Genomic DNA, 19437 nt, shown 5'->3' with positions numbered 1-19437 from the left:
ACGTGCTGCTTTTATGTATTGTCTCTTGAAAATATTGTACATCAATTTTCTGGGGTGATTACTAGCATATTCAAGATAACTGTTGGAAAAGGTACTTTTTTTGAAAAATTCTTGATTTAAAACTCCTATCCCCACTGGATATAAAAGTGTCCAGATATGAAATCCCCTCACAATTGTATGTATATGTAAATCTCAAATACCTGCTACTTTTATTCAAATATTCAAAAAAATTATTTAGACTCTCCAGATTACCATCCCATAGGATAAAGATATCATCCAAAAACCTGGAGTAGTGTTTTATGTGCTTATAATATCCACTTTTGAAGAAAACAGACTCTTCCCAATCTAACATAACCAGGTTAGCAAACGTAGCGGCACAAGATGCCCCCATTGCTACCCCCTGATCTGTCGATAATGTTCACCCTCAACGTGTATATAGTTGTGTTCCAGCACTATAGACATATACTCCAGTATAAGACACACCTTATCCCAGTCTAAATTAGCATGTTTCCTAATGCTATTACAAAAAGCTTCCAATCCCTCTTGCTTAGGGATACACGAAAAAAGGTCTACTACGTCAGTAGTGACATATTAGCCCTTCTTTTCATAAATCTGTAGTAAAACTGCTCAGGAATTCCCAGGAGTCCTTTACCATATGAGGAACACCATATAGATGTTTTAACCATGTATCAATTGCCACACCTAATGTAAACGTTTTGGACTGACTTTCTGAAATTATAGGATGAAAGGGGGATCGTTAATATTTTTTTGAACCTTAGGAATACCTATTATAGTTGCTAAAATCGGATATTCAACCTTCAAAAAATTATATGTATCTACTGTAATTCTGTTGTCTATCAGAAATTCTTCTATAAACATATCTATACGTTTATATGCAATATGTATTTCAATGATAGACACAATTTCATAATTTCCTGACTGCTGAAGGATTTCATACATTTTCATAGTGTATTCCGTAGCATCATATATAACACACACACCCCTTGTCCGGCTTCATTATTCAAATATTTAAGTCCTCCTTAAGATCCTTGAGTAAATTTAATTCATCATCAGACAAATTACTTTAAAATTTTCTAGCTCTAGTGTTATTTTGTAGTTGGTAAATCTCTCTAGTAACTAATTTTTCATATACAGATACACACGGGTATGTTGGAGGTACATAGACACTTTTCTTCCTAATTGTATTTTTTTTTTACCACATGCAATTCATCTACCTTATCTTTAAACATTATAGCCAGATTTAGTTTTCTAAGAAATATTTTTATCTCAGTCAAACAATCTACTAAGTGAAAACATATAGTAGGAATGTATTTCATTCCTCTAGACAGAAGGACAAAATGTACAGTCTCCAAAACTGCACCAGTATAATTATAAATCTTAAAATTCTTATAAGTGTGTACCACACCAACTGTGATAATACCACTGTTGTGTCACTAACTAAACTGATTACCAATGTCTCACATCCGTTCTCTCCCAATACCGATTCCGGTTTTGAGCATATGTAGGATAAGACCCGTTCTGTCTCCAATTCCTGTCCTTTCTGCACTTCAAGTGCTGACCCTGTTTCCAACCTCTCTGAAAATTTAATCTATCTCTTTCAGAGTGTACCTGTACCATATCATCATGTGCATGCATACCTATTACTATTTGCCTTCCTATCAAAATTTTCATAATTCTTATTGTTTTCATGCTTCATTGTATTCCATGGGTAGGCGGTGTTATTTTTGTACTGTTCCACATCTCTAATAATTTTTCTGCTTTTTCTGTCGTGAATTTTCAAAGCCTTCTTATCTGCAATATTAAACTGCTTGACATTTAACTTCCCATTGTGAAAATAATAAGTCATTATTAATTAAGTGATTAAGTTTTTCTACTTCATTTATTAAAATACATAACTTTTCATCATTTACTCTAATCAACAATTTCATATAATTAAATCCAAACTGATTGAATAAATGGTTAAACTCCTGTTGCCTTTTGTCTGTAATAGTGACACCCATAGGATATTTAAAAAAACGCAATCCCATGGGCACAATATTTAACATCAAACATTTATTCAAGTATGCATTATCCAGTTTCAGTCCATTGATTAAATTCAGCTTTCTAACAAGAGAATATATGCAGTCTTTTAATGTTCCATCAGGGACAGCATCACTTATAACATCAACATTTTGTCCTCGAACTATTTTGTCAAACTCACAATTATTTTGCAAAAATGTAGCCATATGTGTATTGTCTTGTCCCTTGTTATTACTGACAAAATTACAAGTACCAGTATAAGAGCATTGTTTTACAGTACCTTTGTCCATCATATAGTTCTTTGTAACATTACTAGTCACATTAGAATATGTCCTTAACGGTTGGGCCCTCTACGGTTTGGTACCAATGCATAATGGTCACTTCATCCTCCCAGTCGTAGAGTGAAAGGTCAAAAGTAAAATCAGAAATATTGAGCTTGCTACTGTTCCTAGGCTCTGACTGAGCTTTGGTGGCCGATAAATCAATGACTGTTGCCCCTCTACAATCAAACCCCTGACCATTCGGAATGTCTGTGGTTTGTAAACTTTTGGTTGAAGCACACAAAGTCTTTGGTATACCCAACAGGGCTTTACCAGAACCAAACACATGTGCAGACCTGCTTCCTATCTTACCAGAACCTCCTGAAACAGTTGTACCAACTCCAATGGCATGCTCCAATGTCTGCAGAGTTTCTAAGCCAAAGTCGACAGAAACACCAGCCTGTGTTGTGCCGATGCATTTACACCTGACTGTGTAAAATGCTCCGTGAGCTTGCTAACCTCTCCCCTGAGTGTCAAGACTTCCGACTGAAGTCTAATTACATCCTCTCTTCCGATGGACGAAAGTACATTGAATACGTCACAGATGGAATCCATGTCAAACCACTACTTAAAAAAATGTGCATCCAGCTAACAAAAAAACACTCCTCGTACCATACACGAATGCAGACTGTCACAAACTCCACCAAGGATGAAAAACCAGGCACTTGAGTGATGATACTAAAAAATCTTTTTTATTCCTGATAAAAGTTAAGTGCTTTCACCTACTGAAAGCATGGGCTTCATCAGAACAATTATAAAAAATCTGCAGACCATTTAAATAATAGTTTTGGCGCCATAAAATCAATTAAAAAAAGTTTCTCTACATTATTGAATTTAATAGATAGACACATATATACTTTTATCATTATAATTGGTGTATTTATTAGTAGATATATATTTGAATCAAACATTTTATATCTTTACATATGTTTAGCACAGCGGATATTGTGGTATCACAATCAAACTAGACTAATAGGTATTTTTAGTTTTTTAGTCATGATATTTAGCAGAACATTCATGAAATATTAAATGTTTATTTTATTACAAATTTAATATTTAGTTAGAAATTTAATATTATTTTTTATTTTATATATACATATATATATATATATATATATATATATATATATATATATATATATATATATATATATAGTAAATAGTAATTGTATTTTATATATGCAATATACTCAAGTGATTTATTTTATATGGAGTATATACAATCATCCAATATATTATATGATGTATGTATTGAGTAAGTTCACTTTAAGAGAAACTTTTTTTAAATTGATTTTTTAGTGCCGAAACTAGTATTTAAATGGTCTGCAGATTTTTTATAATTGTTCTGATGAAGCTCATGCTTTCAGTGGGTTAAAGCACTTAACTTTTATCAGTAATGAAAAAGATTTTTTTAGTATCGTCACTCAAGTGCCTGGTTTTTCATCCTTGGTTGAGTTCATGACAGTCTGCGTTCGTGTATGGTATGAGGAGTGTGTTTTTGTTGGCTGGACACACATTTTTTACATAATATGAAAACATTAATTAAGAATATATATGAGTTATACATCAAAGATTTAATAAAATCAAATCATGTTTTTATTTGTGTTTTTATTATAAAACATCAGGACTAAAACATTTATTTTTCAAAAAAGTAATGTATTGTGTCGTTTTAAAGCTAAAAAAGTGAAACTTGCAGACTGATATCCTTGCATTTAGTTCTTTTAGCTCATATATTGCACCATGAAGTTTCTTGCCTTGATAATTTTAGTAAGGAAATCTGAAAGCATTACTGAGATAACATGCATTTTTAAGAAGGGTCAAATTATTTTCATAATGGTGACTGGAAACTGACAAATTGCGATATTTCTAAAACATTCAAGTTAAAACAAAAGTATAGTTATACAGTCTTATTTTTTAAAACATCTTTATTAAATTATCATTTAAGACATAGGCAAATATTAATATAAAAGAAAACAAACCATATTAACAATTCTCATTTTCATGCATTACACATAACATACGGGTTTTCTTTCTTTTTAGCAGTTAATATTCACTCCAACATTACATATTTTGCTCAATTCCTGCCATCCCTTAAATCTCACTCATCCACCTGAACTTTATTCTGCATGTGTTCCTATAAATTCCATTTATTTCTATGTAATTTGTTCCCTCCCTTTTCTAAAGATCCATCCCTCTAGTTCTTTTATCTCTTTTACAGTATTCATTACTTCAGTTGCAGTTGGTTTAGATTTTGATTTCCATTTTCTAGTAAATGTTTTTGCTTTGTTGTCAGCCAGTAGCAGTAAATTTAATAAAGACTTAGTATGCCTAGGCAATTCAGATCTTGTGCCGAAGCTCAAAAGAATGATTTCCTTACTTTCAACCATTTGTTCCCAGCATTTCCATCAAGTTTTCCCGTAGGGAATTTTTAAAATCTTTCAGCATGTTGCATTCCCAAAAATGTGTTACTAAATACCTTTCTCTTCCCTATCACACCTTCAGCATTTGCTATCTACCAGAGAAAAAAATCCTTTGAAGTTTTTGAAAGCAGCAATCAATCATATTTCATCAGAAAAAAATGTTTATTCTCATTTAGGACCATAATTTTGCTTTGGGTAAGTTGACAAAGTCCTCCTTTATGCTTCTATTCTAGGTCTATTAGTTTTAGCCATACAAAACAGCTCTCCTAATGATTAAATCAACTAAGCGATTATAAAAGTTGCTAATTTCATTTGTGTTTTGAGCCTTACATGGTACTTTGCAAGGGTATAGTGGCATTCATTGCTAATCCTTCCATTATGTGTAAAGTGATAGGTATTACAGTGAATCAGAAGATGCATCATCCAAGGATTTTTTAATTACATGAGCCTTAGAAAACATATGTTTGCATACAGCTGTAGAAATACAGAATTTAGAAAGTCCAAACAAATTTGTTTCTTTTGTGCCTAATAAATTGGGCATTCCTGTTGGCAAACAGTCTTGCAGATTGTCACAGAGAGTTCAGGCTATGCATTGTTAGTGAGTTTCATCCTGTCGTTCTGGGTCTGATTTTCCTAAACTCCACTTGCAAACTGTATGCCACTGAGCATGTAACTTAGCCAGAGATTGCTTTTGGCTCACACCTGAAAAATGGCACTTTTGGGCTTATCTGATTTATATGTGATTAAAATTAACTGTTTTGAAGTTGATCACAGGTTTTGTAGGGTTTTGTTATTATTATACAAACAAAAGAGTTCAGGGGGCCATCAGGGCTCACTGTATAAGGAATGCCAAGCATCAGTTGCCATCTTTCAAGTGGTCTTTTCATTGGGTGATATGAAGCAGACACATTATCTGTCACACCATATAAGGCGAAGTATAGTTTTGCTGCAGTAGTTATTAGCATTGGAGTCTACCCCATATTTGGAGTCATAGCTTGCTGTCCTACCCAATCAAGTTTGTGAGGACAAGAATGTGAGGTTCTTGTGACAAGAAGTAGTGGCTTAATTATTCTCGTCCTTACAGTCTGGAAACTCATCCTCTATCCCATTGGTCTTTTTTTTTTTTTTACACTTTTATTAAGTTATCACTTAAGACATAGGCAAACATACATTTATGTAAAAGAAAACAAGCCATGTTAACATATTTTTTAATTACAAACATTATACATCACATTTTTGTATAACTGTCATCAGTCCAACATTATATAAACTATTTAGTTCCTGTTTTACTTAAATCTCACTTCTTCTCCAAAACATTATTTTGCATATATTGTTCCCACAGTTTCCATTTTTCTCTTTGTAATTTGCTCCTACCTTTTTCTGAAGGTTATACTTCCAGCTCTTTTATTACAATATTCAGTATTTCAAATGCAGTTTGTTTAGACTTTGATTTACATTTTCTAGTAATTACAACAAATGTTAAAACAAACCAGCAGTAACAAGGTGCCTCCACAAAGTAAAAGAAACAAATTAGTAATATAAACAAACAGGCAGAGGCAAGGCTCCAGTTCTCCAAAGAATTTAATGGTACCAGTTACAAGCACAAGTGCTTTCACTGACTTCTTCTTCAGGTGTAGGTAAGAAATAAAAAGACACCATATTTATATTCTTAATTAGTGTCACATGACATATCATTCAAATTTAATAGCACTTTGATAAATTGATAAAGACACAATAAAAACACACATATAAATATGTATACATATATAATAGATATTAAGCAAATATATATCTGTAAAAATACCTATGTGAAGGTCTAATATATGTTATATTAAATTTCAAATCAAAAAATTCTGCATAGAAAATTTTATCCATTTTTTTAGACTGTGCTAAGGTTGTGCTAAGGTTGTCAAAGTGCAACATTTTGGACTTAGAATTAAAGTTTGTGGTGAACTCTCTTGCATAGTACTGTACTTTTGGCAGACAAGAATTTAACATTTATCATAGATCTGCACACAGATTCATGAGATGTGCTCACCAGGGTGCTGAAATTTATTAATGAGATTCCTATATTTTTTATAATCCATACATGAAATCAGTTTTTTTTTTTGAAGGATGAAGAGAGAGATACTGTTTCGTCTGTATGGTTGAAGTTGGTCACATCATTTGACCAGTTTATATAAGAAAACTGACCTGCTGATAAAATGTACATGAAAATAATAAATAATTTTTGTTTTACTCTGTCTTTGCTTATAGTGTCATACTGGACACAAAATAGAACTTTAAATAGGCATGCCTGAAGATTTGAAAAGATCAAACTGCTAATCTGTGCAAAGTAGGTTCCTTATCTTAGTTCCATCAGATAGTCCTGCAACTTTTAATATTTTTTGGTGTATTATTTTATAGCAGGCTGGTCCAACCTTTTTACACCAGTGGTCAGATTTGACATTGCTTGACTCTCTGTCTCTGGAAAGTGAACCAAAAAACAAAACAAAAATTAAAAAAAAATAATGCCGAAATATATGCCAAAGATATCTGTTGTTTTCAAACAATAATTCTTGTTAGGTGTTCATGTTGTGACACAGACTCCTTGTTTGTTTATGAAGCCTAAAGGCAGTAGACATATTCCTGATTAGCTCCACTGTCCATCCCCTTATAGTGCTGTGATTAGCCAGTTAAGTATTTGTATACAAAACACAGTTGAGAATTCCATTCTGTGTTCCAAAGGATTTCACTTCATACCAAGCAGTTATGCTGTAGCACATTTACTGCAGGCATACTGGTGGAGATTATCATTACAGGGTTGTATCACTGAAACAGTCTGAAATTTTCTAGTAATGTGTTTGGACACCAGATGTGGGTATTTAGTTATAAACCATTCTTAAGTTGTGTATTTAGGTACAGATGTCATAGAACAGCTGCACTTGGATTTCTGAATGCAAAGTCTCAGTTCCATGTAATGATTTTCTCTTTTTCTTCTGTAAAAACATTTTAAATGTCTTAAAGCATTGGTTTTAGTGAAAGAAATAATGATTTATTTAGCTGTTATGTTAGAAAAGAAAACAAAATCTACTGATGATTTTATGGATTAAGTATTTGCCACTTAAGAGAAACAATAAAAATATGCATGTTAGTTGTGAACTTAGTATAAAGGCTTGAGCATCATGGTCACTATGACTTTATGATAAACTAACAAGTTTAAAGCCAAAACATGGTTGTGTTTTCATTATGGTTCTAAACAATGCAACTAACATAAACTTCAGCTCCTTTCACGCACATACTGTCCCAGTGTGATATGCCCTTTCTAAGATGATGCACCACCTTTGACTGTGAAGTCACAAAGCATCATATTAGCATAATACTATGTGGAACATAGACTGATTATTTAACAATGGGAATATAATTTCTGTTTGTTTTAACATATAGTCTGCCCCACCCAAAAACAAAAAGAAAGCCACATTCTGAACATTAATATTATCTATTTAAGGAAATGAAAGGCAAAATGACCATAAAAATGTATTTCAGCATGTTGCTGTTAGAGACACAATACTTGCTCTAACAAGCCATATAAATGATCATTCAGCAGTGACCTGTAACTGCCCTGTGCTTTCACAGACAGCATGTCTCCTCATCCATACCATGAAAGAGTAGTCATCTTTTGTGTACATGTCTGAGATTTAATAGTGTGTAAAGTGAAAGAAATAATGACCACAGTATTGTATTTCAACTATACAGTGACTCGTATACTATCCAACATCCAATCATAGTAATAATTATTTTACACTGATCATGCAATTACCCTGTTTTTGCATACACAGCTTGCCTCCCTCCCCCTCCTCCTAGTAGCTACCTTCTGTGTATCCCGTAGATATTAAATTGTGAGGAAATAAATGAACACAGTAATGTATTTCAGCTTGTTGGTCTCACATATAGACACTATACCCAGCCCTAACCAAGCAGAAATTGATCAATTTACATGCGTATCTCTGTAACTGCCTTTTCTTTCACCCACAGAATGCTACCCTCCAAACAGATGATCTACTTCTTTTGATTACCTCTGATGTGTGATCACTAGGAAGCAGCAAAAATAATGTATTTCTACTTCTAAATACCTCATTGCCATGAAGGGGCGGAACAGGTGGGACTGCTGAAAGCAAAGTAGTCATCTCTCAAAGTGGCACGGATGCTACATTTGGGCTTTCTGTTGGAGTGCTCTTCTGAAGTGTAGCAGTTGCTCAATACAGTTACAATCTTTTTTTTTTTTTTTTTTTTTTTTTTTTTTTTTTATATAACTAGGCTTACCTTAAATCTGCTGGCCAGCTTGATGGGCCACAGAGAAGCATCTGGGAGGATGGATTGTAGCTTGTGGGCCATTGAACTGGCCAGTTGTACTTTATAGCATGCCAAAATGTTTTCTTCAGGCTCTCTTAACTTTGATGATGACTTTGAGTCGCTGTACCATATATGGTTACTTGTTAAAAAGATACATTCAATTTTACTTTTCTTCTAAAATTTAGATACTTTGCATTGCCTGAAAAATTTCTAGTGGAATAGCCATTTTGCATTCACAGTTGTGCCACAGTATTTCCCTTTTGGATGTATTTGGTCTGCATATTAATCTGTCTGTTTTGGCAGCTGTTTGTACATTTGTGCATGTAGAGGTGTTTAATGCATTTTTGGATAGCTATTGCCCATATAAAATGCCCTGCCATTCATTAAGTCAAACTTTAATTTTGTTGAAATATTTTTTCTTTGCCTCCCCCTATATGCTAGAAGATGCATCTTATGATATTTCTTATGTAAATCAACTTTAGTTGTTCCATCTTCTGCTTCTTCATCATCTAATTGTCCCTATCCATTTGTTTTTCAAATCATTTTTTTAATTACCTTAAGGCAGTGCTAAAAATAATACCACAGTTCAGTCTAATTTGCATACTAGCAAGGATAAGAGACCGTAATATAATTTGCGTAGATGGCTGTTATTTTTCCACTATAGTATCTTTTCAGAGGTTTATCTGGTAATGTATAGATATGATAAATTGTGTCTGCATAACAATGGGTCTGGAACCTATTAGCTATGCCGTTTGACTACTCTTGTCCCACAGCAGTTAAAAACAACTGTCAGATAAAGGCCTTAGCCTCTGTACCCTGCATAAATAGATATAATTTCACAGTGAATATTTTACAGAGAAAGTAAAAAATACTCATGTCACCTCTTGGACATTCTGTTATATTAGTACCCCACGATGTTAGGTAAACAGATTTCAGTATCTTAGTTGTGCCACACATGATATCATAATAGTACCAACCAAGAGACTTCTTGATTGTTTTTGCATTTTCTTACAGAAATAAAGTAATGTACCCTTTTGTTATGGTTGCAGACCATTCTTAACAGATAAGGTGCTTTTTGTCTGACCCAAAAATGACTCTGCTGTTTTCACATATGTTTTACAAGTTTTCATTTTAAGTAGCACTCTATTGAAATGTTTTGACTGTTAATCCTAAGCTCCAAAATGACAAAAAACAGGCCAAAAAACACAGGAAAACATTGAATGTTGAATATCTCTTTTCTTCTTTAAAGTTGTATTTTCAGGGGCCAACCCCCTCTCCCTGCACTCCAATGTGGGGTAAGCCTTCCACCAAAAAACTTATGTACTAACACTGGCATCACCCTACAGCAGAGAAAATTGAGTATTCCAAAGGACACAAATCTCTGACTTAATGTAAGTCCATGTTTTCGGTCATGTAGTCTTGCTGTTTTAGGACTAGTACTATCGAATCTCAGAATTTCAGATGGTTCCTATTTTAGACATATAGACATATGTTTCATAAAAGTGTCATTTTTGCAGTCACTGTACTGTCACGGCTTCTCTCCTGATTACATTTAATGTACAAATTTGTAAGATTTTTTGGCCATTGCACTGTACCTACCGATATTCCTAAGCAGCTTTGCTCACAATTTTTCAGTCATGGAGGAATTCTTCCAGAAGTAGAGCCTAGAGATTTGAGTTAAGTGTATACTGTATCCAGTTGGATATGAACTTAATTGTCAGTAGCTGTTTTAAGGGCTCTGCTTCAGTAAGCCATATGGGTCTCATTGTATTTCTCATGTACAGTGCCTCATAATTCTAGTTACTTCCCTACATGAGTAAGAAGGCCTGATGTAATCATTTGCTTTCTCAGATTTAACTGCCAGAGGAATTAGTGAAGGAAAAACTGGCCACATTAGTAAAATACCTACTTTTAAGGTCATTATGTGTCATATGCAACTACCAGTATGTTTGCACTGATCTCCGAGTCTTAAAACTTGAAAATTTAGTTTGCAGAGTAAAAGTAGTTATTATGTTCAATATTGACAAAGGTAAGGTCTTCCTTAAATGGTTCAGTATGAGTGCCATACAGAGTTCTTCTGTTCCTGTGAGCATTTTGATATATATTCAGTTAAATCATCTCTGAATATTTGGAAAGGATACAGAAGGCATATCATGACATTCAGACCCACAAGGACAAATATACACATTCCACTTGGTACTCAAGCCTGAGGAAAGCTTTCTTAACATTTGCAAAGTTCTGTTTCAAGTTAACTCAATTTGTATGCGTGCTGCAGTTGCATTTTAGATACAGTTACTTACCTAATTTGTTAGCTCCATCAGTGAAAGTATTGTTGCTAAAGTTTACAAGAACACAGATGTGTTGCCTGCAAACATGGAGTTTCTATAGCTAAACTGTTTTTATACTAATATATGTACTCTCCTTACTAGTAAAATACATCCACAGTTATTTGCTAGATTTTTGTAAACCATTAAGGGGTTTTACCTGACTTGTAATACACAACTTTAGAATTGGCAGTACAGCAACAACAAAGCTCTTATCCAACTCACTGATTAAGTTCTGTATACTGTGGATGATGGATTGGACACCAGTGTCCTTTTTCTGAACTTTTTTTAAAACCCTTTGACTTAATGGGCAATGACGTGAGCAATAAATAAAATCTCCTGTTTGGCGATGGTTTAGTAACAACTTCTAGGCCAAGTTATTCATCTCTGGCTCTTAAACCATAATAAAAGGCATAACACACAGATCATTGTCAGATTTTTCTCTCTTTTTCTTCTATGTCAGTTCCCTGTCAGAGAACTGCGGCTACATAATAATTCTCCACTATGCAGATAGCCATGTCTTTTAGAGCCTGTGCGTTAGGAAAACTGACGTTCTGGACATTTTCTCGAAGGTCTTCCTTCTGGGAAAATTGTCTCACAGACAAGAAAGGTAGTACTTAGTATTAGCAAGACTGAGATTTGTCTTCTTCCAAGGTCCTATATGGTCAGTGCTAGAACTGCATTATTAAAATTTCAGATATCAAGGTTGTCTAAAAAGAGAGTTTAAGCGTCTGTAAGTACTTGATTGTCTGCCTTGACTAGCACTTTGTATAAAGAGCATATAAGCCACATTATAAAGAAAAACATTTAAACTCTGTCCCTCTACACATGCACCACTTCCTTACATCAGCAACTAAATGGCTGCTGATAGTTTTCCACTTTTTTTAGTCATCAGGCAGGGTGATATTATGCTAACTAGTATTCTTCAGCAGAAGATATGTAAATTATTCACTTTCTGCCACTATGTGGTACTGTTGCTTCTAGTGCCAAAAACGAAGACCACTATTTCCACTGTGAATGGTCGACATACAGTGACTTGAACCCCAACTGATTAGTCGTTCAGCTGACCTACAGTAGAACCACATAGGTTGAAATAAGTGTTTCTGCAGTATATTAAGCTTCATTGCTCCTCTGATATGCAGGCCACACCCACAACTTGTATTTATCAACTTTACAGTTATGCAACATGGATGAAAGGAGAGACTCCTCATACAGCACAATGCAATGAGCCCTGCACAAACAGCCATCCCACACTACCTACTGTGCATCTTTGACTGGCCTGTGTTTATTTAGAGGCTTGAATATTTGGACTTACACACATTGTTACACAGTCCTCATGGGTACTTTGCAGGAGAAATATATTTTTTATGAACAAAGTAAAACAGTGGGGTCTAGAGTCTCCCTACTACTTAGAATCTCCCACATCCAGAGCTGTTCCTGCAGTATGAGCATTCATTGTAGCTGCCCTTGCTCGTACAGTTCCCTTACCCTGAAAAATCATGATCTTTCCACCAGGCATGTAAAAAAAAAAATCATCTTTTCCAAAGCAGATTTACTTGCTTGGAGTGCCTTCCCCCTTTTTAAGATCTTGCCTTCATGCACTTATTAAGTTTAGTTCGTAGCTGCTTGATTTCATAAGGAGTGACTGGTCACTATGGGTTTATTACTGATGCAGTAACATCACACATAACTGTATTGTTGTACCCTTGTGTGCATTTGTATGTGGAGTAGTTTAATACCTACTGTCGTTATAAGCCAAATTTTAAATATATATGAAGAAGCTGAGTTCTTCTCACAGCATCCGATGTATAGATGTGTTACAACCTGATGAAAAAGCAAGGAGATATTTGTCTACATCACATTTGTACATGTCATTGCTGTTTTGCTCAGTTCGTACTAATGTACTGCCCTATTGTAATAACATGAAAATGCTGAAGCCAATATCTGTATACTGTGCTGCAATGAAGCATGTTTTTACCATATAAATTTATTTCACTCAAATAATAATAATGTATTTCCATGCACTGCAATTAGCAACCTATGTTCTTGATATTGTTTGAATTATATTAATGATGTTTTGCTCTCTGCATGTAGTGCTTTATGTAGAGTCTGTCTGTAAAAAGATTCAGTCTTCTCCTGTATTTTCAGTCTTTTTTGGCTTATTGGCACTCAGCATTTTAAGTGCCGACATTTTATAGGTAGCCATCATTCTGTATTGATTTTTGCAGCTGAAGTCCTGCATCATCTTCCCAATTTAGTTTATTCTAACCCAATCCAAATCGTAAGACGTGAGATACAAAGTGAAGCATCTCCCTACTTTTATATATTAGCAGTTATTTTTACTTTTTTTTTTATTCCTTCAGCAGCTGAGTAACTGATTTTTCTTTTATTCTTTCACATTTGGGTGCAGTGAGCTGAATGTGGCAGCTGTAGATCCAAGTCTGAGTTTAGCTGTGGCAAGAAATGTGGCCAAGACCATTCAGCTGTATGGGGTAAAATCAGAACAACTTGTAAGTATATTTTTAGATATTGTTATTTTTATATTACAGTTTGTGTAGGTTATGATATGTCCATTTCTGCAGAAACAGAAGTTAAAGGTACTAGTAAATAAATTGCTGATCTTTGTCCAAAATGAAGGTTTAGGATATTAAGAAGTGTCATTCTGTATCTAAACCATATCCTGATATGAATTCAAAATCAGACTATGGCTTGGTGGAATGAAAGTACATCAGCAAAAATTAAGTTTCTAGGACTGGTGTAAGAATTCATATTGCAATGGCAGTTTCAAATGTATATGTTTTCATTCATTTTTTGATAATTGCTTCATCCTCTTCAGGGTTCTGTGGAAACATAAACCTGCCCTTGCAGGCAAGGGCGCACACATACAAACACACATGTGAGCAATTTAGAGGATTAATAATTCATCAGATGACATGGATTAAGATATATGGAATGAAATCAGATGATTTGGCATAAGCCCACAAGAGTAAGACACGTAGTATCTGCACAAAAGACTTTATAAACACTGTGCTGTTTATCCAGATGTCTTTATTAAAAATAAAAATAGCAATGAAATAGCATTATTCTTTATTACATGAATTTAAATAATCCTAGGTATATACCATACGACACTCATTGGTTTGTTTTGTTTTTGATAACCATCATAGTGCCAGATAACAGCTACTAACAGTCGAGCACCAGTGGGGGAGATGAAAGAGCACCACCAGTGGTTTGTTACCTGTCACTTCTGGCATCTGTGCTTCATGATCCCCCTCCCAATACCTAGTGCTGCTTAGCACTTGCATTCCATACTCACCATCTTATTTGATTTATTCTCTAACTTGAAAGGGGCGATACTTTGGGTGCACTGGTTAGCATTGCTGCCCCACAGGTTTTGGTTCTGTGATTAATTTCCCAGCTGGGGTGGCTTCTCTGTGGAGTCTGCATATTCTGCCTGTGTCTACAAGGGTTTTCACCAGATCCTTCAGTTTTCTTCCACATATGACAGAAATGCTAGTAGGTGAATTGGCTGTGCGTATATGTGCATGTGTTTGTGCATACTCTGCTCGTGTGTGTGTGTGTGTGTGTGTGTGTGTGTGTGTGTGTGTGTGTGTGTGTGTGTGTGTGTCTGTGAGAGAGAGAAAGAGAGAGAGAGAGACCTACAATAAACTGGTTTCCTGTCCAGGATATATTTCTTTGCCTTGTGTCCATCGCTTGAAAGAATTGTCTGTGTCACCCCTGTGACATTGAGTAGATTAAAATGGATATCAGTGAAAGAATGCTTCAAGACATAACATTTGGATGGTATGTAGAATCTGGACTCATTCTCATCCTTGCTGAAAACAAAAATCAAATTTAACTGAAAAAAAATACTTGATGTGGTCAAGGTTTTTATTTTTTTGTATGGATTGCCTTTGTAGAAAAATTTTAAAAAAGCACAGAATGTGTGCGGATATAGATAATTTTGGTGCAAAAGTAACTCTAAAGCACATAACTGCAACTTACATAGTCAGAACCTTCTCAAGGATTCTTTAAGTATTGTCTCCAATTATTTATTGAAAGAAGAAACAAAATAAATTGCATACACATGATATACCTTGTTGTTTATGGTATTTGATAACTGGTTTGGTCACCAGACCCTTTTCGGCAGTTGGCATAAGCAGTGCTTTTCCTTGCTGTGGTTAATTCTTGCTTGCATATTATCCAGATTCTGTGCAGTTATGTTAGATGTGCTGCAGTGAGGGTGCTGTGTAAAAAGTCAGTATAAGTTGATGAACTCTAATTAAGTAGTGTGAGCTGAGGACAAGACTGAAACAAACTTAAGGATTCTGGGTATGCATCTGTGTGTAGGTCCCTCCATTTACTCTTTACTGTCATGCAGGAGTAATTTATTTTGTTTTAAAATATGTGGTGTCATATTATTGTTATTTCTTGCTCTATTAAATTGTGAATGCTGACAGCTACAAAGGTCAACTTTTGTAAAGTCATGTTTTTACAGGAGAGGCTGTGTCTTCCTGTACCACCTATATTGTGGAAAACCCTATTCACAGTGAACTAACTCTGTAGTTTCCATCTCGGAGAAAGGGGCAAAAATGTATCTAAAAAAGCCAACTTTTGCACTAGCAATTTAACAGACAGAAATTAACATCTGGAGCCAGAAAGTTCAATCCACTTGTTCTTTTTGGAGTTATTTTCTTCATAATGTTCTGGAAGAAAGCAGTTACCCACAGTTTATGCTTAATTTTTTCGATTAAAAAAAAAAAAAAAAAAAAAGAGTGAACTCCTTCAATCTGTAATCTGTGATATTTGAGGTGACCAGTTTCTGACATGCGGCTGCTACTGTATTTGTTAAGGTAAAGCAGATACCTGATAACCAGTAAAACACCATGTTCCCCCGGGGATGCTGAAATACAGTAGCAGACAGTCCAAGGGCATTTTGCATCTTTGGGCCTCTCATCCTTTGGAAGGTCCTTTATTTCCTTATAATATCAACCCATGAGGACGTAGATGTGCTTAGAAAATCAGCTTCATGTTTGTTTTTTGTGACTGTTATGTGTGATGTTTGGATTTTTATAGGATCCTTCTTTGTTTCTTTTTGGTTTTTTAAGAAAATTTAGCCCACTCTTGTGCATTATTTGTCAGTTTCAAGAAGGCCACAGCAAAAGACATATACATACTGATATCCATCTCCGATATGGGCAGTAAAAACAGTCTTGGGATTAGAACATAAGGAAGAAGATAAGAATGGTAGAGAACTGTTTGCCTTTAGCTAAGAGGTTTACTTGTAAAACCACAAATTACTGGAACAGATGAAAGAAGGCACACACTAGACCACAAGAATAAAATGAAGCGCTTTTCGTTTATGTCAAATCATAAACTTCTTCAGACAATGCTTTACAATTCACCTCACATTTAAATACATAATGAAAAAAATATATAAACCAATCAACAAGTAAAAAACATTAATTAAGCTAGAAACAAATACACAAAGTCACCACCCCCTTGTTAGTACAAGTAAAAACCATTTAAACACACAGGAATACTTTGAATTTTCATCTTCTCAACAATACTCTATTCTAATAATGTAAAGTCAGTTTTCTAATATTGTAAAGTCAGTTTTCTTTAGTTTCTAAAAAGTAATTGTAGAAATACTTTATTGTAATTCCTAGTCTGTCTTCATATTGCTAGTTTTCAAAATAAACTAACGCTTTAAACTTCTAAGTTTCAATATACTGCTTAAGACACAGCCATCATTTAAACCAGGCTGGTGGTAAGAGTTCTAACTCTTCAAGTTTTAAAGAATCTGGACCTCCTCTTGGGTTAGTATACACTTGATCTATAACAATAAACTTAAATGTGTGCCCAGGATATAAATTTGTGTGTTTCGCTAGGGCATTTTCAAGTTTGTGTTTCCTAATAGCGTATAGATGTTCATATACGCGTTCCCGTAGCTTTCTTTCAAGAGGAGGTCCAGATTCTTTAAAACTTTAAGAGTTAGAACTTTCTTGGCAAATAAGAGCCTTCTCACTTGATTCCAGCAAGAACCCACTTCCACTTCCGGTTTTGTTAAACCCTGGGAGAGGGAATAATCTTGATTCATCTTCTCACACTACTAGCAGCGGCGGTAGCAGTAACCAAGAAAACGAAGCAAGCTTGCCGTGTGGCCAGAGATGTTGTACAGGGCACGATCAAGGTTCTTTGGCAGCGGTTTTAACATCGGGTGCCGTCCTACCAGCATTTGATGACACCAATGGCATCTCCGGTAACGGAAATAACGGAAGACTATCCGAATCTAACAACCAACCTGTAGGAGTGAGTCCGAACCTCAGAACCTGTCACGGCGATTTTGGACAGCAGAACCTTTCACCAACAGGTACTTTCACTAATTTTAATCTGCATTCGTGGCTTTCTGATACATCATTTTACACTAGTTTAATTAATAATGAAAGAGGTGCCGCAACTGAAGTTGTTAACATTACAACTGATTTAAAAGAGTTTGACCAATTGTTAGTTAAACTGAGGAAAACCCAGCTTGAGGTTTCCTATTTCAAAGAGTGTTTGAGAAATAAAATTGTGCCTAAAGGGCTTCCACCAGGCTTGAACTCAATTTCATTTGGAAATTGTTTCTTTGTTCGACCGTCAAGGGTTCGAGCTTTTAGAACTTATGTGCAAACATTATGTGATCGCCGTGGAGGCACTGACTGAGTCAGTTGGAGAACTGGACAAGAAAATAAGGCTAAATATTGAGTTTGCTCGGTACAAGTATGAGTACAACCGCATTTTCACCAGTATTGACATGTATTTAAATAAACTGAAGCAAAATAAGGTGAAAAAGTTGGACAGGGATTTAAAGGCTTACCATGAAGGTGTAGCCTATCCAAAACCTTCTATTTCCCAAACTGGTTTCAAAGTCAACAGTGTTGGTACCTGAGAATAGCAATGACCAAGTTTCAGGGTACAATAATAATGAAAGAGACCAGGTACCTAATGATGTGTCATTCCAGAACGGGGCAAGTGAACCAAGTTATAGTAAAGTAACCAGACGGGTAATACATCTGGCCACTACAACCTGAGATCCAACAACCCTAATTTTTTAGGGGGAAGGCAGAAGCAGCAACAACCAGTTCACTTGAATCAAAAGAGGAAACAGAAGAACAACTGAATTGTAAAGTGGCATCATTACCACTAAGGTTAAACAGTGACATTTTGTTCAATGGCACAAACTTGTTTGACACAGGGGAATCAAGTGACCTAGTTGTTTTAGACGAGGGGTTGATTGACTTTCCTTTTGATTGTTCAATTTATACTGAAGATATTAATATTGTAGTGGAAGGGGACTTAGCTAGTAAGGAACCAGTGTTACTGGTTAACGACAAGGGTGATTTCACTGTGTATAACTTTACAAATGTGAACATTCCACCTGAAGTAGTTGATTTACTTTCAAAAGGTAATACTTATGTTCCACCCAGAAAACTTGATCTAGTTAAAACTATCATCGATTTAAAGTTATACACTAGGAAGCTCAACTTTAGGGTTATGTTTGGTGATGTCCCCCAAAGTGAAACTAGCCAGTTTTACATTCCCAGCACATTTAACCCACCGCTTAACCCTTTGATCAAAGTCTTTGAGCAGTTCTGTGAATTAGACATTCGGAACTTAGCAAAGTCTGTCCCTCTAGATGTCCCAAAAATATACCAACTTAGTGACTTGCAGAAAGAAAGGGATAGTTTGAATTTCATTAAACTCAACAATTTAAGAATATGTAAACCTGACAAAGGAGGAGGCGTAGTGGTTTTTGATCAATTAGATTATGTTAACAGGATGGAGACTTTATTAAACACTGAGTCTTATGAGGCAAGTTTCTGAGACCAACAAAGCATACAACAGTATTAAGAATGTGATTGAAGATTTATACATAGAGGATAAAATCACCCGTGATATGTACAACTTTATGGTCACTACTTTCCCAAGGTTTCCTAGTCTTTTTGGGATCCCCAAAAT

At 35.0% G+C, this 19437-nt stretch overlaps 1 protein-coding gene across 1 annotated transcript in view; it reads left to right on the top strand.

Moving 5' to 3' along the window:
- COG5 (component of oligomeric golgi complex 5) overlaps window positions 1–19437 on the top strand; it is a 3265454-nt gene that overhangs the window by 2433757 nt on the left and 812260 nt on the right. Inside the window, exon 14 of the mRNA XM_044088540.1 lies at window positions 13847–13946. Coding sequence (XP_043944475.1) covers window positions 13847–13946 — 100 coding nt within the window. The remainder of the gene's footprint in view (window positions 1–13846; window positions 13947–19437) is intronic.

This window comes from Protopterus annectens, chromosome 11.part0 (genome assembly GCF_019279795.1).
Source record: "Protopterus annectens isolate FY-2018-M chromosome 11.part0, PAN1.0, whole genome shotgun sequence".
NCBI lineage: Eukaryota > Metazoa > Chordata > Ceratodontiformes > Protopteridae > Protopterus > Protopterus annectens.
Note: the sequence above shows the minus strand (reverse complement) of the source record. Positions and strands in the feature narration are given on the sequence as shown.